General features: G+C 40.5%; 1 protein-coding gene across 1 annotated transcript; it reads left to right on the top strand.

Annotated features, from left to right (window-relative positions):
- The first annotated feature begins 472 nt into the window (after positions 1 to 472).
- socs7 (suppressor of cytokine signaling 7) lies at positions 473 to 21,155 on the top strand. Its single transcript, XM_044341030.1, has 10 exons — positions 473 to 2,297; positions 3,604 to 3,683; positions 6,685 to 6,789; positions 10,463 to 10,597; positions 10,729 to 10,874; positions 11,437 to 11,605; positions 15,555 to 15,683; positions 18,096 to 18,231; positions 18,555 to 18,698; positions 20,112 to 21,155. Exons 1-9 carry the CDS (start codon positions 754 to 756, stop codon positions 18,673 to 18,675), a joined length of 2,565 nt encoding a protein of 854 aa, XP_044196965.1. The 5' UTR covers positions 473 to 753; the 3' UTR covers positions 18,676 to 18,698; positions 20,112 to 21,155.
- Positions 21,156 to 21,802: the final 647 nt, after the last annotated feature.

Here is a 21,802-nt window from a genome sequence, read left to right as displayed (position 1 = left end):
TATTATGTGCAAAGAAGTTATCCACTGATTTTTTTTTTTTTAATTTTTAATTTTTTTCTAAAAATAGTGACCACGTCACAAAATAAGTGACAATTAGGATGAAAAAATGCTGATAAAACATATATTAAAACCAATATAATGAAAACCTGCATTGGAGCATCACAGAAACAGAGTGGTTATTGATTTATGAATGAATAATATAAAGAGGACAGCGGTGTTTTGCTTTATGAATTATTATTATTATTATTTTTACCTTTAGCCCCTTATAAGGAAAGAAAACAGAAATCAGCGGTTCAGATGTGGGGCTAGATCAGGTAGCCCTGTGATATTAAAATGCCACAGACTAATTTATAGCTCTCATCATCGGTGCTCATAAAGTGGTATTATGGGCTGAGCGGAGGAGGGGCGGGTGGGGCCTGGCTGGGAACACAGAGGCAGACTGTGGTCACTGACCGGAGACTCTGGGGCTTTTATTCTACTGAAATCAGACTGCATGTGTGACCCAGGGGTCCGCCTGCTGCCGGGAGCAAACTGCACTCATTTCCCTGTTTTTTGACAGATGGATGCTGTCTTGGCGTAGGGGAGGAGGATGAGAAAAAACGCCTGGTATATTTTTTGGCATTTTCTCTCATAGCCTATTTATGGGAGGCAGCGACGGCTTGGCCCTTTCTTTATTATAGGAAAGAGATCTCCGCGGTTAGCTATGTGAAGTATCGCCTAATAATTCTCATTTCGCGATCCTGAGGAATAATTATGAACAACGCGCAAGATATGTCGCCCGATTTCGTGTTGATGCGCCTGGTTTCCGCGGCCGAGGATGACCGCTTGGACGCAGAAAACAGGAATCTGCCGCCGGGAGGAGTGGTGGCAGGGCTGGGGAAGGAGGTCCTGGCTCACAGCGGCGTCAAAGCGGGGTTGGATATCAGCCGAGATCCGACGGCGGGCCTCGAGCATCCCAGCAGCCGCCTGAACAAAGCGCAGGCGAGCGGCGAGGGCACGGCTGCACCTGACACCGGGGTGACGGAGAGCCGAGCCCCGCTGTCCGCGCCTCCTCCGCCGCAGAGCCCCATGGAGGCCCAGGGCTTTGACTTCGCTCCCAGCCCCGGCCTACGGCCTCAGCTGCTGGTGTTTTCCAATATAATGCGGAACGGAGAGGGGATTTTAGAATTAGATCATCTGAATCCGCCGAGGGATGCTCTGGGTTTGGAGCAGAGCCCGGGGTCTGGCTGCTCCGGCCCGGCTGTCAATAACAACAACACCCTGAGTCCCGGAGACGTGCAGCAGCAGCAGAACCTGCTGGACCGGACATGGGGAGCGCATACGCCGGTCTCTGTATCCGCGGAGATGCAGGGAGCTGCGGAGCTATGCCGCCGGCATCGACTCATCACCACCCCACCCGAGTGGCCCTTATTGTCGGAGAGATCCAACCCTCTCACCGTGATTGACTCTAAATGGGGATGCGCCACCAGGGACAGAGAGGGAGCCGTGTTTGAGCTGGCCCGGCGGTTCGGGGAGCTGGGGGTCGGTGCGGTACCCAAGATGCTGTTCAAAGCAGGAGAGCTCCCGCAGTGTTCCTGTCAGGGAGCACACGGGCCGGTAGGACGGGGAGTGGAGCCCGGGGATGACCCGACAGAGACTAGCGATGCTTTGTTGGTGCTGGAAGGGCTGGGGAGCGAGGATGTTGCCGGTCTGGGCATGGACGAATGCCCGGAGGATGAGACGGATGATGAGAACGGACGCCGCGAGTTTTTGCTCAATAGGAAAAGGGAAATAGTTAAGAAAATGTCCGGGGCTTTCTCCATCAGCAGTTTCCAAGCGGAGCTGAGGAGGCAGGTGGAGGAGATGGCACCGGCGGCGACAGAGGCGGCGGCAGCGGCGAACCTCGGCGCGCAGGTGTGCAGCCTTCATGGGAACTTATCTAGCCGGCAGGTAACCTCTGGGGAATCAGAGGTGGCCACCCAGGTTTCAGCCACGTCCCCGTCACCCACACCGGTACAGAGCTCACCTTGGGCCACAAGCCCAAACCAGAGCCAGGCGTCGACACCGAGGAGGCGGCCGGAGCGGTGCGCCAGTGCGCCGCGGACTCCCACGGGTCGGGCAGGTGGAGAAAAGACACTCAAAGTTCCAGGGAAGTCCAAAAAGGGCTCGTTAAAGATCCGCCTGAGTAAACTGTTCCGGACTAAAAGCTGCAGCGGCTCCAATCACCTCCTGGACAAGAGGCCCTCAGTGACCTATTCAGTATCTTCTGCCGGGAGTCTGGTGGACATGGCCGCTGGTGCTGAGCAGGATGCGGACAGGTGAGCAGGTCCACATGGCCCCAAACTGTCCAAGATTAGTCTCAAAATGTAATATTCTTCTTTCTCATTGTCAGTGAGAAGAGATCAAATCTTGAATGAATGACATATGGGAAGTTATTCCAGAGGAGCATTTAGAGCCAAGATATAAACTGTTTTTATTTACCTCAATGAGCAAAATCAATAATAGGTCAGAGATGTAGAAAAGGTGAATGTCTGGAAATGTTAGAAGAGGTAAAATATTTCTTTTTTTATTGGGCAGAAAGTGTCCCTTCATGACTTTCATTACAACTGCCCCCAAATTGGAATCAGACATGGTCAGAAGTTGTGAATAAAGCCACAAATCTGATGGTTTAAATAGCCTCCATATGTAGGTCAGGAAGTTTAAGGACTAAAAACAGAAATGGTCCAGCTTATAAAAAATCATGGTCTATGATTGCAGTCATGTAAAATAAAAACTCAGAGACTTGATGAGCAGTAAAATCATTCAGGGCTGCAACTAACATTATTCTCATTATCTATTAATCTGCTGATTATTTACTTGATTAATTGTGTTCTCTATAAAAAAGAAAATAGTAAAAATCTGTTATGATTTCCCAGAGTGGTTACATCTTTAGATGTTTTGTCTGACCAACAGTACAAAACCCAAAGACACATAGTTCATGATCATGTCTGACAAAGAAAAACATTAAATCATCACATTTGAGGAGCTGAAACCAGCAAATTTTGGCATAGTTGCTTAAAAGATGACTAAAATGATTATTCGTTTATCAAAATAGTTGCTGACTAATCAATTAATTGACTAATTGTTGCAGCTCCAAAATCATTTGACCTTTTAAAAAAAGCACATTTGACTCCAGTCATCAGATGAAAACTCACTCATGTTTTCTGCCATGAACTGTTTTCTACTGGCTTGGATTAGTTCTAACTCCTCCGACTGGCAGCTTATTGGCCGCCTGTCAGACGTTCAACAACTTTTTTGGTGCTGCATGTGATCAGATGTTGAGTTTTTTTCAAACCTTTGTGGCTTGTCACCCTCGATCCCGCTCACTGCTTAGTCATTATGCACAGCGGCATGCGGAAGGAAGGCTATGATTAAAAAAAATCTTAGCTTCAGAAGTCTGACTGCTGAGCATCAAACAGAAAAAGTAAAAAACCAAGAAACCTGCAGGACCCAAAACTGCAGACACACATGCACATATACCTAAAAAGCTAACGTTGTGAACTTTTGCAGTTACTAACACTTCTTCTCTGCACTTAACACGCTTTTTGCATTCTTCTCCTTCTTGTCTTGGTGTCTGTCCTGCAGCCACAGCCAGCCCAGACTGACCAGGGCCCACAGTGCCTTCTCCCCTGCCTCGCTCTCTGCCTCGCTCTCTGCTTTCACTGGTAAGGGCCGCTCACTGCTTTGGCTGTAACTCTGACACTTTATTTACACAACAAAACACTAAAACTCTCCACCAAAACTAATATAGCATCTTGATTATGTTGGATTATGGTCATAAACATTGTGTGGTCCATTAAAGGAAGTCACTTCAGACAGACTAACTGCCCCAACACGCCATTGGTTGATTTTCCAAAGTTTTAAATATACTTTTATACATTTCTCTGTTATCACAAATGGAAATTGACTCACCACAATGTTTCTATACTCACCCATTCACACACACACTCACACACCAGGAGCAATTTGGGGTTCAGTATCTTGCCCAAGGACACTTCGACTTGCGGACTGGAGGTCAAACCGCAACCCGCTCAACCTCCTGAGCCACAGTTGCCCATAAGTTGAAAATGTGTATATTAAGTCTTGACACTACTATACTGTATATATTGTACTTTTTGCTCTGCTACATTTATCTGGTTTTACATTTATATGATACAGCTCAACATTTTACACACAAAACATGCAGTAAACGTATAAAATATGATGCATTGTTGCAGAAATAAAATGTTCAACGGTATATAAAGTAGTTCCAGTTAGTTCCACCTCCACTAGCTACACAGAAAATGCCGGATACCACTTTCTAATAAGGCGTACTTAATCAAAGTTTAATAAGTTATAACTAATAGCTTTATTAATATTTATTAAATCAGAATGATAGATGAATCATGGTTTATTTATCTAATTAGGTGTCATTATTGTTACTATTACCAGTCGTTGTCAATGCCCTTACATGTGTTTACTCCTGGTTTCTGTGTATATTTGACTATCTGTCAAAATGAATACAACTCTGATAATAAAAAAGATTAATCATAGGCCAATAACAGTTGTGACTTTTTAGTTTGGCAGACAGCAAATAGGCCATTCTGCATTAGAATAATTTCACTTTTGATAGTACATTTTGCTGTACTATACACTTATGTACTTTTACTTGATTGAAATTTTGAATGGACGATTTTTTCATGTAATGAAATAGTTTTACACTGAATCGCTATTTTTTACTGAAGTATAATTTGAATACTTTTGCCACCACTGCTACCACTGTTATAAACTGAATCAATGCAAGTTTTATTCCAAGTACATAAATGTTATTTGTAGAAACTGTGAGGCTGTAATTATATCAGGTTAGCACAGTTATTGAGACAATTATACATAAATGTTGAAGGATATGTTTGGTGATTTTCTATATTTTTCTTATTGTCAACACATCTCATGTTTGGAGCCAAACCAACAATGAACTGATAAACTAACAGGTATTTTGTGTGTATCCAAACCCTGATACATCTTATTCCTCTGTGCCGTAGACCTCCATGGTTGTCCAAAGACTATTAAAAACACGTCAATGAGTCACACCGCTGCACTGGGTGACATGTTCCTTCATTATGAAGAGTTTGGTCACGTTAGTTTGTGTAGAAACGGCTCCAAAGACCAATAACAGCGATCACGTTTTCAGTCTCCGGAGAGTAGTTCTGTGTCAGGAAGAGGCCGCCCGTTTCTCTTTACAGTAAACAATCACCAGTTTTTCATGCTCGTCGTATTGTTCATTCTCTGACCCAGACATTGTAAATTTCTCAAAGAAGTTCAGTAAAAAGTCAAGACTTTGTGATATGTAGCACAACATGCTAGCAGAGCAGTGGAATACTTAAGAGAGTCAAAACCTGATTGCTGTTATTGGTCTTTGGAGCCGTTTCTAAACAAACTACAGTGACCAAACTCTTTGGGGACAAGGAACATGTCACCCAGTTCCCACTCGGTGTGGTTCATTGATGTGTTTTTAATAGTTTTTGGACAACAGCAGAGGTCTACAGCACAGAGGAATAAGATATATCAGGCTTTGGATACACACACAATACTTGTCAGTAGATCAGTTCAATGTTGGTTTGGCTCCAAACATGAGATTTATTGACAATAGGTAAAATATAGAAAATCGACAGCCATATCTTTTAAATACAATCCACTGTACATGTAGATTCTCTACACTCATCGCAACCTTTAACTGATGTAGCCTACTTTTTTGTTTAAGGACTGAAAGAACTAGATGATAAAAATAAAAACTGTTACCATTCAAACTCTGTAACTGGTGCACCAGATCCTAAAAGACATGATTTAGCGCAAGGCAAAGGCCTGTGGGTAAGAAGTGTGAGCAGGTCTGCAGCTCAGCTGGCAAAAATTATTTAGCTGACTTTATAAGAATCATCCCACAACACCTCCACGGGGGCTCAGATGTAAATTCTGGTTTCCCACATCGCTCGTAGGTCTCGGTTTTGCTTATTTTACTTCTTGAATATAAGGGTTTTTTTATATATAGTTTTTGGTGTTTAATGAACACATGCTTCACACAGGGCTAACCACCAATTAGACAGAAACATTAAAGCTACACCAGGCAACATTTCACACTGGCGGTCGGCCCCATAGGAGAGAGGGTGAGCTGTTTGAAATATTGGGGACTTCAGAAACCCAGAAGTCCTGCGCTCAGCATGCTCATGTTTACCAAGGCAGCTGGTCTATGATGTTTCAGAACCAAAGAGGAAAGCTAAAGAGATCATAGAGGAAGAGATCTAATCTGGGTGAGTCCAGTTTCCTCTACTGTTTAGGAGACGGTGGGGATTTGGGTCTTACATTGGAATTTGTTTCTTTCTCTGCCAGTAACCATCCCCAAAGTGCAGAATTTCACTTTGGTAAACAATGAGTCTGCAACATCTCAATTAGCGGGGATGGGATGTTCTTTTTTATTGCAGTGATTTAGGCTGATTAGCTGGGTGTAATTTCCCATAAACATCCTGCCTGCCTGGTGCAGCTTTAATGGCACTCTGCAGCACAGACAAAACACAGCAGCATCAGATATACAAACCATCTTTCTCTTTGCTTTCTTTCTCTGTTTGTCTGTTTTCTCTCCTCCTCCTCCTCCTCCTCCTCCTCCTCCTCCTCCTGCTTCTCTTCTGGCTTCAGGTGAGACTGTTTCTCTGGTGGATGTGGATATTTCGCGGCGAGGGGCAAATACGCCACACCCTCCCACGCCTCCCCCTCCTCCACGTCGAAGTCTCAGTCTGTTAGGTACTTTTCTCTTCTTCTTGTCTGTCTCTACATCTGTAAACTCTTTATCTTTTGGTTTTCCGATGTGTATATACATAGATATAAACAATAATTGAGGAAACACGCTTAACATCCTCTCCTTCTATGAAATGCACGGGTGCTAGAACTTCAAAATCGATACACAAAACAAACTCAAAAATCTGCATAACATGACTTATGCTAACAAGATTATTTAATACACAGAGCCCTTCCTCAGCGTGCTTGTTTGACTGATTCGTTAAGAAGATACATCTGGCATAAACATCCATAGGAGCAAAGATATTCACAGCAGTAGCACTTTAGGACATAAAAAAATCAACTCAAAGTTTCAAAAAACATGTCAAAAAATGAAAAATCCTCATTTAAACCATTAGGTGTGAGAGAGCATGCAAAAAATGTTTATCCAGAAAGCTTCTCTCTGGAGTAACAGTCTGGGCATGTTAACCACCTCTATGCCCATAAATCTGAGGTGGCAGACGTCATGTTTATGTTCATTAAAATGCAGATATATATGATATATGCACATACTGTAGATGCAGCATTCTGGGCTGTGGGATGAGTCTCAGCTAGACATTTAAGGATGTCGTCTTTGGTTTTGGAAAACAGCGATGGACATTTTCACCATTTTCTGACATTTTATAAACCAACAACTAATCAATTGATCAAGAAAATAATCGACAGACTAATTGATAATAAAAAGCAAAGTAAACCTGGATACAGCCTGTGTCCAAGCACACACCATCATTTTTGATCAACAAAGTATTCTAGTTGGTATTTTGTGATAACAGGAAGTGCTGGAAAATTGAGTAAATTGATTGACAATCCAGTGAGTGGTGATCGCTGTAAGAGCAGATAAACTTATATGCATTCAGAGGGGAGGTTACCCCGGATCAATATGGCAGCCGAGTTGATGCATTAATACAATGACTAGCGGCGCCTAATGTGGCATCTATAGTACACAGACGTACAACTACATAATATGTCTATGTACAATATTTCTGATCATCGTAGTAGTGGAGAGAAAGATGCTTCTTCTGCCACATGATGCATTTTTATCAGACTCTCTGTGGGTGACTTAAATGTTTTGTTAAATGCTACTAATTTTACATTTCTAATCTAATACTGCTACTGTTATCACTACTGACGTGCTAATAATAGCATTATTGCTACCTCTACGACTGTACTATTATTTATAAAACTACTGCTAGTACAAATTCTATTTCTATCACTACCATTGCAACTTTTTCTTGCTACTACTACAGAAATGAAGAGAAATACTGTATATGATAGCAAGATAACAGTTGAAGCCTGATCAAGTCTTCGGTCGGTCGCAGGGAGTTTTACCGTCGCCTTTTCAAGTTTAGATGAAAAGGAAGCTCTGGCAGTTTCTCATAATATTTCTGTCTTAGTCAAATTCTGGCTTATCAGTTTTGTTTGTGTCATACATTTCTGGAAACTCTTGACACAGACGAGTTTTTGTAATCTGCTGTAATCTGATTGGAAGAGCTTTGAAAGGTCAGCTGCAAACGACAAATTTAATTTGAAATCTTGGTGCAATGACTCAATCGATGCCAAAGGAAAAAAACAGTTTTTACCCTCAACACAGGAAAACAATCTGCACCGGGGGGAAAAAAAACAAGTTTTTCTTTTGTTGCTTAGACTTTTAGGGACATATTTATTATTAATAATAATCCTTTTATTTGTAATAGCTACAAAGAGCTTCAGAGAGCAAAGGAAAACCAAAAGATTATAATGAATAAAACCAAAGATAAAATATTAAAAACACTAAAACTGTCCATTCTTTGTTCTGTCATCAAAACACACAAGAACCAAACACCCATACAGAGATTCCCAACAAAGGGCAGCTTGCACTCACAGGAAATAAACTGTAAATGATGTGAAATGTAAAAAGTATATTCCTAAGTATCAGGGCATTTTATATTTCATGAGCATCTCTCTGACCTTTAAGATACATTTTTTTTGCTCCAAGCCTGTTATTTTCTGACCCACATATTCAGCAGACCTAAACACAGACACTGTGTTTGGATTTGTAAATCACGAAAAGACCAAAACCAAGAACGCTTGGCTCAGTAATTTCATAAAACAGCTGGACGCTGCAGTATTTGACAAACAAAGGAGGAGAAGGAGGAAATAGTGGATTTGTTGGGGACTATTTTCAGCGGTGGATGAATCTACATTTGGTGCTCTAGTGGGTATTTTTGGCAGCAGGACAGTGTGTGTGTGTGTGTGTGTCATGGTAAAGAAGGAACATGTCATCCAGTCCAACAGTGAGGCTCTCTGATGTTTTTTTAAGAGACTGTCCTCCCAAGAAACATGTTAGCTGCCCAGAAACGACCCATAGTTACATTTGAGTGACAGATGCCCGCAGCATGGTGCAGTTCAGATGATGTATATGTATATATATATATGGACAGATTCCCTCAGTCAGAGGACGAGGGGTGAATGGGGGCAATAAGCCAATAGTGGACTTTGCCGCAGGAGACGACTGTTCGTTTCGTGTTTATAACTGCGAGTCGAGGCAGTTTTTAAAAAACTATAACTATAGTTAAATCTAATCAGACCTTAACAACAGTGTTGTCATATCATAAAACACCATTATTTTTTAACATTGATTGGTAAAGGTTAGGGAAAGCACAGTCAAATGAGGCTGTCCTGCCGATAACTGCCACTAGGGGCGCCAGATTAGAAAACACCCCTACATGTTGTTCTGGAGTCACATGGTCAAACAGCTCTTTAATTTGGAGGACTTGCTGTTTTTTGTGATTTCCTGTTATTTATATACTGTTATGATGTTAAACATTGTCAGGTGAACATATCTAGAAATGCTCCCAGATTGTTCGCACATGCCCACAAACGTCCGTCTCTTTCGTAGCCTTTGTTGCTACGGTTTCTCACGTCGTCCACTGGCATTTTTTGGATCTGAATCGAGCTCGAACATGTACGGATGTATTTGAGAAATTTACATTTCAAGTAAAGAACGAGAAAAAGAAATGAAATCTGACTACTCTTGTTCGTTTACGTAGCCTCTGGGAGCTGGCCAATCAGAACAGAGTTAGCTCTTAAAGAGACAGGAGCTAAAACTGCCTGTTTCAGACAGAGGCTGAACTAAAGGGCTGCATAAAGGGCCAGTATAAGATAAATAATAATAATAATAATAATAATAATAATAATAATAATAATAATAATAATAACTGTAAATCATGCAAAGATATTCCAGTAGAGTCTCAGAATAAAAATATAAACCTGGAAATGTGCGTGGTACGTCGCCTTTAATAGTTTTTGGACAACGATGAAGCACTATGCCACAGAAGAATAGGATATATCAGATTTGAATACAAACACAATACTTGTTAGAAGTCATTGCTGGTTTTGGTCTTTTCATGGGATTTGTTGATATAAGGAAAATACAAGATATCAACAAACATATTATTAGTTAAGTCTTTTCTGTCCGATGGTGTTGAGAAGACTTCTATCCCTCCTTCTTCTGCTATCTTCCCCCCTCCTCTCTCTTCCTCTTTCCTTACTTTTTGGCACTTTTTTTTTTCCTCTCCCTCCTTCCTTTCACCCCTTACCTCTTTACACCCTTGTTCCCTTCCTCTCTTCCTCTCTCCTCTCCTTCCTGTCCTTCATCCAGATGACATAGCCGGGCCTCAGCCTGGCCCTTTCCTAGTGAGTGTTATGGGAGCCTCCCTGCAGTCCCTCCCCCTGCCTCTCCCCCCTCCTCCTCCTCCTTCCCACGCCACCATCCAGCACAGTCTCAGCCTCAATGGTAAGACGTGTCAGCGGGGGCCGATGGGATCAACTCCTCTGTGCTCTAAAGAGGAAATATTTATAAGAACGTGACATGTTGATGTTAAAAGTGCTTCATTTAGCTCTCCTGACACTCTCTCCCTGATTTAGACGCTTTCCTCCGGGCCCTTCCGCATTCAAACCCATTGCCGGCTGATGCTCCACCCACTGCGAGACAGGCTCCGCCCCCCATGCTGTGCGCCCTACGGCGGTCTGAAGCCAGTAACTTCACCGCCAGTCTGAGAGAGCTGGAGAAGGTGAGACCAACTGCGAGTAATGTGTTGTCACTTTAGAGAAAAAAGCGAGAAAACATTACTATAAATTTCTGTAAAAATCAATAATCCTACATTTATTTATTGTCACGTCTTTCATTCAGGTGGAACACATGTTGGAGTTATGTTAGCTGGCTTTTTTACAGAGAGATTTAGAGATCATCAACTTGCATATTGTCCATCTCTCATCATCTTTGTTTACTTTTAAAACACGTGATAACAGGGACATATTATACTTTTTCTGGTTTTCTGTTATTAATATACGGTTATGATGTCAGATATTATGTTAAACATGGTTAAAGTTACCACAACCTGAGGTTAACGTGTGTAGAAATGCAAGTCAAAAGCCACTGCTCTGAATGCTCTGTTTGCAAAGTTACCTCCACTTCCTCCTCATGATGATGTCAGATTGTTCCCACAAGCGTTGCTAAGGTTGTTGCTAAGGTTTTTCCATGTGTTACTCACTTGCATATTTTGGATCAAACATGTACGGAGAAGTTGACGTTACTACTATGTGACGTAGCCTCCTTTGTGTCTCTGCGTGCAGTGCGGCTGGTACTGGGGTCCGATGAACTGGGAGGACGCAGAGATGAAGCTGAAGGGGAAACCGGACGGATCCTTTCTGGTCCGAGACAGTTCAGACCCCCGATACATCCTGAGCCTCAGCTTCAGGTCACAGGGAGTGACACACCACACACGCATGGAGCACTACCGCGGTGAGACACACACACACACACACACACACACACACACACACACACACAGCATCCTTACCATATACATTTTTCTCATAGATAGTATTAAATGTCTCACAGTTGGAGCTCTTCTATGAAACTCTCTCGGTTTGAACAGCTATGTTAGAAAATATCTGGTTCTCTGATGAAAAGTTGAAGGTACAAGCCTGTGAACATAAAAACTTCAAGGTCGAAATCCATTACAACTCTCCCGATGTGCATTTCGGCAAGAAACATCCAATCACACGGCTTAAAAACTGAAAACTGAAAATTTAATCTGCAGATTAAATCAATTAACTTTTAAATTTTGGGTAATTTGTGGATGATTTTAGCAAATATGGCACCATTTTTTAAAAAAAATTTCTACGCTAAATGACACTGGCTACTTCTCCATAGCAACAGCATCAGAGGCTCATGGGTAATATACTATTTAGAGCCATCTGCCAAACTGAAGGACAAAACATTACAGTATTTCTCTGAAACGAAGTTTAAATAATGAATACTGGTGGCGTCCCGTGTGTCTGTGTTCAGTCACATTGAGGATATATTGTTGAAAGAAAAATATTTAAATTGCAATCCAGAATGGGGAAAAACACCAGCTGCTCCTCTCACTTCACAACTCTACACTGATTGCTTTAATAATCCCCTAACACTTAACACCAAAGACGAGCCTGATATACACCAAAAAGGACAGTAAGATGGACAGCCTGCACATGCAGCACTACATTGGGTGGGTATGGACCGCAGACCCTTGCAGAGGTAATGTGGCCCAATATGGTTAGAGTCTAACCCTTACCCTCACCTTAACCATAACTTTTACCTTAACCCTGAAAACAAGTCTTAACCCCCAAACAGCCGTTCGGGAGAAGAAGTCGTAATTTTGCAAAATGTCCTCACTCTTAGTGTGAAGCTCAAAACTGGTCCTCACAAGGTAGAAAGATAGACATACAAGAGCACACACACACACACACACATACACACACAGAAAATTCCATGCATATCTCACATTATGCTGTATAATTTATGCATGTATTTATGTGCAAATATGCAAGCATAATACATGCTCACAGCAAAGTAACACACACACACACACACACACACACACACACACACACACACACACACACACACAGAAACATATGCATCCATATGCTGGTCATTGAACACCTCAGGCACACATGCAAGCTGACCACATACTAACATTCATACTGTACATGAGAGGATGATTGTAATCTTTGTTACATAAACTGCAACTTGCAGGAGGAAACAAAACACCATATGTTTCATTAAAGGTTTCATTGCTTTTGTACATTTTTAAGTATGTAGTTTTATCATGATCACTGATGTTGATGTTTAAATTATAAAGTAAATCTAAACCAACACACACACAAATTAATTCAACAACTGATCTGCCAGTTTGTCGTCATCGTCCTCCTCCCCTGCAACATATCTTCATCTCTTCTGGCTGAAATGTCACTTCCCTGGTGATATATATTTACATTTTCCATGTCTTCCTCTTTTCTTTCTATTTATGATGTGTATGTTTGTCTCAAACTTACACACAAAAATGAATAAACTGCAGAATAGAATAAATAAGATAAAAATTTAGATCATAAAAACACTGCAGCATCGCACAGAAAACAAATAAATAATAAAAGCAGAGAGTGACCGGTCATGTCTTCATAATGACTTTTAAAAGAGAAAAGGTTTTAAAAATATGAATTCAGGGGGAATAAAGAGTTGCAAACCACTAAACTCTGGATTTTAAGTGGAAACGTGGAATAAAGAGCAGTGAATAAACACAAACACATCCATGCAGAGATTCAATAAGGTCACAATACAATAATGAATCATGAATCACTCACATAACACCACATGCACATTTGAAAACACGCCACATGTGTGACAAACTAACAAGGTGACTCATGAAAGATACATACGAACGGGGCTCTCCATTAATGAGTCACCATTAGAAAGCTTTAGAGTCATGCCTGCAAACACATTCATTATTCAGACGTGCAGCCCCGACTGACACAACACGTTCACATCAACACGATCACGTTTGCATGAACGCATCGTAGCCTGACATGAATCGAGGGCAGAAAGGCTTCCAGATAAATAATAAATAAAGAATAAATAACATTTTTGTTGTTTTTTAAAGCATAGACTATACTTACAGCTGATGCTGGTGATTGTTCGATTTAAATTCTTCTCGCTTTGCACTCTACATTTGACACTGTGGATCACTCTATCCTATTGGATAGTGGGTTGGCATCAGGGACACTGCTCTAGACTGGTTTATCAAACAGAACTTTCTCAGTAGTCGAGGGAAATGCCTCCTCTTCTGTGGCCCCTCTGACCTGTGGTGTTCCCCAAGGCTCCATCCTTGGCCCCTTGTTGTTCTGTATATATATATATGCAGCCACCAGGACATATACATAAACACAAATTCCAGTACCGTTATTATGCAGATGCAAAATGTATGTCCCATTAAAAACCAGTGAAGAAGGCGATTTTCATCATCTTTTATCTTGTGTGGCAGAAATAAAGTGCTGGATGTCCCAAAACCTTCTCCAGCTAAATGAAAACAAATCAGAAATAATTCTCCTCGGTGGCCAAAAGTCGATTCCTATTTTACAGAAACATCTGGAATCCCTGTCTACAAATATCAAACCTGCAGCCAGAAACCTGACAGTGACCTTTCATTTGAAAAACAAATTACAAATATGGTTCAATCAAGCTCATCCATGCTTTTATTTAATCTCTGTTAGATTACTGTAATTCATTGTACTCAGGGTTAAGCCAAAAAAATGATCTCATGCCTTCAGTTGGTACAAAACACAGCTGCTCAGCTTTTAACAGATACTAGAAGACAAGATCACATCACACTGCTGAATTGCTGCTTCCCTCTGAGTTAGAGGGCAGCCTCAGCTCCTCGGGCAGGACTCTGCTGGCTGTTCCTGAGTCCCGACTCAAGACTAAAGATGACAGACTTTTGCAGTCAGGGTCCCTCAGCTCTGGAACTCCCTGCTTGAGAATCTGAGGCTTGCAGGATTGGTGACATCTTTTATATCACTTCTCAACGCGTATCTTTAAGAAAAAAAAAGCCATTTATTAATTCTAGCAAACCCTTTTTATTTCTAACATGTCTTACCTGTTTTACTGATAAATATTATTATTATTTCTCATAATATGATGTTAATGTCTGTCGGTCGGTCCACCACCTTGGTTCAGACTGAAATATCTCAATTTATATATGCCATGAAATTTTGACATTCATATTCCCCACATGATGAGTAGTTACAGCTTTAGCCCAAAGCACTGCTGTGCCTATGTACAGCCTCACAGGAGCTTAGCTTAGCTTAGCACAAGGACTGGAAACAAAGGAAAACTGCTAGCCTGGGTTGTTCCAAGGATACACACTTACCAGCACCTCTAAAGCTCACAAATAAACACATTATTTCCTTTTTTTTATCTGTACAAAACCAAAGTGTAATTGGAAATCTAAGGTTTCACTGGTTGAAGTTTTTATTTATACCAACATGTGCAGCACGAGGTCATCATTAAAAATTCATTGTTTTCCCAGAAGTAAGAATTTTCCAGGAAGTTGAAGTCAGGACTTGGAGTAAATAACCAACCAGTAAAGTTCCTTTCTTGTCTACTTTTACACACCATCCTTTTAACATGGTTCAGGTAGATCTGTTTTCATTACCCAGCCAATCAGGATTAAGCTGTTAATCAGGTCATGCATGTAAGAGTGAAGCCAGAAACAGTCGGTGTAAAGGCTGAAGGAGACGGGTAACTTGAGCTAGATGCTCTGACATGTTTACTGTAATTACACACATGTTTAAAGATTAATGTGGGAATGATTAATAGATGATAAAATGCTACATGTGTCACATGAAGAAAAAACGTTTCTCTCCACCTCCAGGGACGTTCAGCTTATGGTGTCACCCGAAGTTTGAGGACCGCTGCCATTCGGTGGTGGAGTTCATTGAGCGAGCCATCATGCACTCCAAGAACGGCAAATTCCTCTACTTCCTCCGCTCCAGAGTCCCAGGTAAAATATAGGTCATATATCTGCACACAGCCAAAGCCGATCAAAAATGGATGTGAGCTGCCACTTAGTGAGAAGTGCCTGAGACACAGAGAAGAGGACGAATATATTTGAGTGCCTGTAGGTCTGCATTCAGCCTGCATGATTTATGATTGTGAGAATGCATCTGTAGTATGTGTGTTTTGTCCTTAAAGGACGAGTTCACAGTTTTTCCAAGTCTGTCTTAAAGTCAGGTGTCCATATGACCACTGAGGTTTTCCTCGCTGTAATCATTCCTCCTGTTCATACTGGCTATTAAAAGATCCCCTTCAAATGCACTTTGAAGGATAGAAGAAAGACAGAGGTACAAGAGCACAGACACACACACACACACACACACACACACACACACAGTTCCATGCATATCTCAAATTATGCAGCATAATTTATGCATGCATTTATGTGCAAATATGCAAGCATAATACATGCTCACAGCAAACTGACACACACAAACACACACACAAACACACACACACAATGCCTACAGAAACATATGCATCCATCTGCTGGTCATTGAACACCTCAGGCATGTAATATGGACACACACCACACACATGATGTCACATTACCGTGATGAGTCATTCATGTTATTCATGCACATATGCAAGCTGACCACATACCAGCATACATACTGTACATGAGTGTACAGTATAAAACTGCACTCAGCAACATTTACTCTTCACTTCATCCAGATTGTAATCTTTGTTACATAAACCAAAAGATTTGTCAGATTACCAACGGTCAAAGGATTTTGACGCTCTTAAAAATGATCGTAGATTAATGAGTGACCTCTAAACACTCGTAGGAGGCTGAGAGTGTCTTAAAGGATAGCTTCACAATTTCTCAGGTGATCATATGAACACTGAGAGAGGATTTTCCTGGCTGTAATCATTCCTCCTGTTCATGCTGGCTATTAAAAGATCTCCTTCAAATGTGCTTTCAATGTAAGTGACAGGGGACAAAATCCACAGTGTGACCACACAGTCATTTAGTGCAAAAGTAAAAAAGTAGATGTGAAGCTTATATTCAGCTTCAGCAGTCTGAGTTAGTCATATCAAGTGGATATCTGACACATTTACAGTCTTTTTAGCTTCAGTGTTTCCCTGTTGAGCTGCAGGTGGAAGTATAGTAACAAAAAGAGGGACTTTGTCACTAAAAAGACTGTAACGTTGAAAGATATCTACTTGATTTGACTCATTTGGACGCTGAAGCTTCATATTAGCTTCAGATAAACTTTTAAATATATTTCTGCACAGAAGGAGGACTGTGGATTTTGTCCTCCATCACTTCCATTGTAAGTGCATTATGAAGGGATCTTATCAGTATGAACAGGAGGAATGATTACAGCAAGAAAAACATGTTTCAATGTTCATTTGGGCTCCTGACTGTTGTTTTAAGACACACTTGAAAAATTGTGTGTATGTTGAGGACATACACTTGTCTTCAATAAGTGTGAGTATGTGTATTTACAACGTCTCTCCAAATATTTGCCCATTTTGAGCACTTTAATACACGTTCACGTGCCATCAGTTAGCAGGAAAGTACGTGTCACGTCTGAAAAACGCCAACATCCAGCCCAGTTAACCATCATTCCAGTTGTTGGTGTTAATTAACCTGTAAACTGGATTTATGACCAACAACAACCAACAAACATAAAGAAGTTTTTGACATGTTGGACTTTGTGTAGATATTATTATTCACATCCAAACACTACACAGTTATAGCAGAACTTCCACATGTGGCCATCGCTTAATGTTGAAACTCTATCCTCCTTAATGAGGCTGATAAAATGTGACATTGTCAAAATATATATTAAATATAATAATATGTTCTTTTATCAGTGAATTTGAGAAACATATTCCTTCCTTGTAAATTTTATCAGACAGAAACCATTCAAAATTATATCATGTTATGTCTCTTTTGTGTACAGTACGTAAAGTAGGCCTCCCTGTTTATTAACTGCTTTCATAATTATAATGTGCTCAACCTACAGGCAGAAATATTCACTAGAACATCAAATGTGTATTAATCCACCGCTGAAAATAGTCCCCAACAAATGCACCATTTCCTTTCCTTTGACTTAAACCACAGTGCCCATCTGTTTTAGGAAATTACTGAGCTTTTTTTAAAAAAGAAAAAAGAAAGAAAGACAGAAACTTTATATTTGTGAGCTGTTTTGAAAGATTTACATCTTCAGTAGGAACCAACGTGCTTCAATGTGCTTGGGGCTGAGAGCCACAGACAGGCTGGGAACGTTAGTTGTAGGTTTTGGTCTTTGTGTGGGATTTGTTGACAATTTCAATATATAGAATTTTTTTTTATTATTATCCGTTAACTGGAGATAATACTATATGTGTGTGTGTGTGTGTGTTGCAGGGCTTCCTCCCACTCCGGTTCAGCTGCTGTATCCCGTATCTCGCTTCAGCAACGTGAAGTCGCTGCAGCACCTCTGTCGCTTCTGCATCCGACAAATCGTCCGCATCGACCACATCCAGGAGCTTCCACTGCCCAGGTACTCAGTCAGACCATTTAAATATTCACCTGCTGAAATGTACACCTGTGATAGTAGAGAGAGCAGCACTGTTTCACCACTTTGGTCCTGACTGAAATATCTGCTGCATGTAATGCCATGAAATTTGGTCCAGACATTCAAGGTCCCCAGAGGATGAATCCTAATGACTGTATTGATCCACTGGCCTTTAATCTAGCGCCACCAGCAGGTCAAAGGTCTCACTTATCCAGTGAAATATCTCAATATTTACTAGATCAACTGGTACAGACATTCATGGTTCCCGTGTTGTTGATTTTTCTGCGTTTGCCCTCACCTCTCTCTAGACCGCTAATCTCCTATCTGAGTAAGTTTTATTACTACGACCCCGAGGAGGAGATGTACCTGTCAATCAAGAGCATCCGGAGGGTGGTGGGAGCAGAGCAAGCGACCGAGTCGCAGACGTAGCAGCAGAGATCTTCTCATCTCAAGTGAGTTAGTTTCTCATCTGCCTACTTAACCTGTGAAACTTAAAGCTATTAAGACCTGTCAAAAGGGATTTATTTATTCTCGGTGGTGAGATGTGTTGATTTTTAGGGTTTAATGTAATTTTCATGCACACTCAGAACTTATTCTGCTAATTTCAACTCATGTTTGAAGGAAAGCTTTTTTCTAATACTTTAATCTTTCACTACCTTATAAAAACGTGAAGAAAAGTTAATCCTGCCAAACTTTGATTAAAAACTAAACAAAATGTTGAAAAAAGACCAAAAAAAACCTTTATTACATAAGGCTGTGAAACATCTGTCAACCATAACGATCTACGCAAAGGTTCAGCTTTTTCTGTTTTGTCAGCTTTTGCAAAGACAGCAGTGGTCTATTTCACAAAGTGTTTAAAGGTATAATTGGACATTTAGGGAGAATTACACATATTCTTCTTCTTGAAGAGAGTTAGATGAGAAGATCAATACCATTCTAATGTATGTTTGGTGAAAGTACAGCCAGCAGCCAGTTAACTAAGCCTAGCGTCAAGACTGGAAATAGCTACCAGTGCTCTGTCTGAGGGTATAAAAATACACCAACCACCACCTCTGAAGCTTTTTATAGCACATAATTTGTTTAAGTCGTACAAAAACAGCTTAAAGGTTGTTCTTTGTATGACTCTTCAGATGTGTTGGTAATTTTGTTTTTAGCCACATGCTAAGCCACAGACTAAATATCTCCACAACTCTTACATGTAATACCATGAAATTTTGTTCAGCCATTCGTGGTCCCCAGAGGATGAATCTTAATGACTTTGCACGCTAAATTCTAATATTCAAAGATAATCTCTCTAAAGAAATATCTGATATGGTCAATATCAACATTATTATGGGTATATATCATGTAAATGGAAGAAACCATCACTAACTTGGTTTATAAATGACTTAAATTTCTTTTTCTTTATTAATAGTAGCTGATACACAGCAGCCAATACAACAACTTTGTCTAGCTATATCGCAGTTTCTAGCGTTTTGACCCAGATTTTATGTTTTATTTATTTATTAAATTATCTTTGCCACCACATGGGTCATCTGTGTGATTGTTGATAAGGTCTCAATATATAAATGATTTATAGTACAATGGGTATGTTTAGTTATGTATTAAAATCTAATTGAAACTTGATATATTGACTGCTGGAATGTAAAGATTTATATAGATTGATTACTATTATTATATGTTGTTTCAGTCTGTTTCTATTTCTTGAGGAATGCATAATGAAAGATGAAGAAATTGTACATTTCGGTCTAAATAAAGCTTCACAGAGCTGTTAGCATAGCTGTAGACTCTTGGTGTTGGTCCAATATATCTGCTAACACGTGGCTGACGTTTAACTCTAACTGGACTCCAAACTGTGTCTCCAGGTTTCTGTATGGAGGACTGATCTCTACTGGTCTGCCAGTCTTCCAGCATCAGCCGGTCAGAGTCCCTGGAAATCTCTGTGTCCAGTTGGACTGGGATGGACCCACCTCTCTGTTGATTTGGACTCATGAAAGGAGGGAAAGTGTTTGCGGTTGGATGGTGGGAAAACTGTCGACGCAGAGGACTCAGCCTCGTCTGAGGAGGGACTGAAAAAATTTTCTCACCTGCAAAGACGTCGGCAAAATCAAAAGGAGAGCCTGAATTATGAACTCACTTTGCAAATTTCCTGACCCTGATGAACTGGACTTTTAAAACACAATGCACTGGTCGATTTGTACAACTGTCGTTTTGCTGCCGTTTCTTTGTTTTTTCTTCCATTCTGTCAAAATGAGGTTTTTGGATTAAAAGACGCCCCTCAGGATAGATATACACACACAGAGGAAGGGCAACAGAGGCCCACCATCCAGCATTTGGACAGTCGAGGTACAAGTGGTTTAAAAAACACAAGCCACCATGTTGGAGGACTGATAAACTCAAGGTCAGGTGAAATTCACATCATAAATCATCCAGTAACCTACAGACTGTTTGGTTTATCTGCCTTTATCTGCCTGAGAAGAACAATAATCCACTGTTAGCTACAGTGCTAAAGCTAATGAAAATTACACAAGTGACATAAAATTTGATTAAAAATTGAAATCAAGATTTAATCAATATAATAGAAGTGCTTTCTGGAGCATGAACACGGCAACGTTTGAATGTATTGATGGTGTCTTAACTGTTGATCGATCCATTTGCATCATAGGTTATTATTTGTCCCTTGTTGAAAACTTTTTACTAGCTGAAAGGTGAGTCAAAACCTGAATCACAGAGGCTGCTTTACTTAGTCTCACTTCAATAATTTGGTCTGACATCATGTTCATGTTAGCTGATTTCCATTTGGAAGAAGGGATTAATTTAAAGTTTGTCATGTTGATTGAAGAAATACACACATCAAGCACTTTATTAGGAACACCTGTGCAATCTAATGCAATCCAATACAACAGCTCTGCCATAAATTCTACTTTTACGATGCTTATACGTTTTCAGTTTTTGTTGACATTGTCAGAAAGGTGATAATTCTACTTTATGTTTATTATCGAGGTAGTGGGTGGTGGTGATGTACTGGAGTGCATTATACTGAGAATTAAGTAGAGTTATCACCTTTCAATGTCAACAAAAACTGAAAGTGTTTAAGCTTCGTAAAAGTAGAATTTATGGCAGAGCTGTTGTATTGGATTGCATTAGATTGGACAAGTGTTTCTAATCAAGTGCTCGGTGAGTGTAAATAACCTTTATTTAATCAGGTAATCTTATTGAGATCAAGATCTCTTCTGTGAGACCTGAGAACCACAACTGTATTGGAATTATTTTTTAAAATGAGGTCAATTTGAGAAATATTTGGATTTAATTGTTATTTCTACAATTCAACATATAAGAACCTGTACAATCTGAGCCCCCAGGAACAGCACCGAGCTGTGAAGCCAATTTGACATAGTAACTTACAACTTACAACTTCCTGGTCCGTCACATGATGCACACTGGCTCAAAAAGCATTTTTCCCACAATCATTGGAAAAGGAGCAGCTGTAAAACAGTGAATACATTTTCTCAAGATTTGATTCATTCGGTTCAATAACATTTGAAAAGTCTAAAAG

This window comes from Thunnus albacares, chromosome 3, assembly GCF_914725855.1.
Source record: "Thunnus albacares chromosome 3, fThuAlb1.1, whole genome shotgun sequence".
Taxonomy (NCBI): domain Eukaryota; kingdom Metazoa; phylum Chordata; class Actinopteri; order Scombriformes; family Scombridae; genus Thunnus; species Thunnus albacares.
This window is presented reverse-complemented; position numbering and strand designations above follow the sequence as displayed.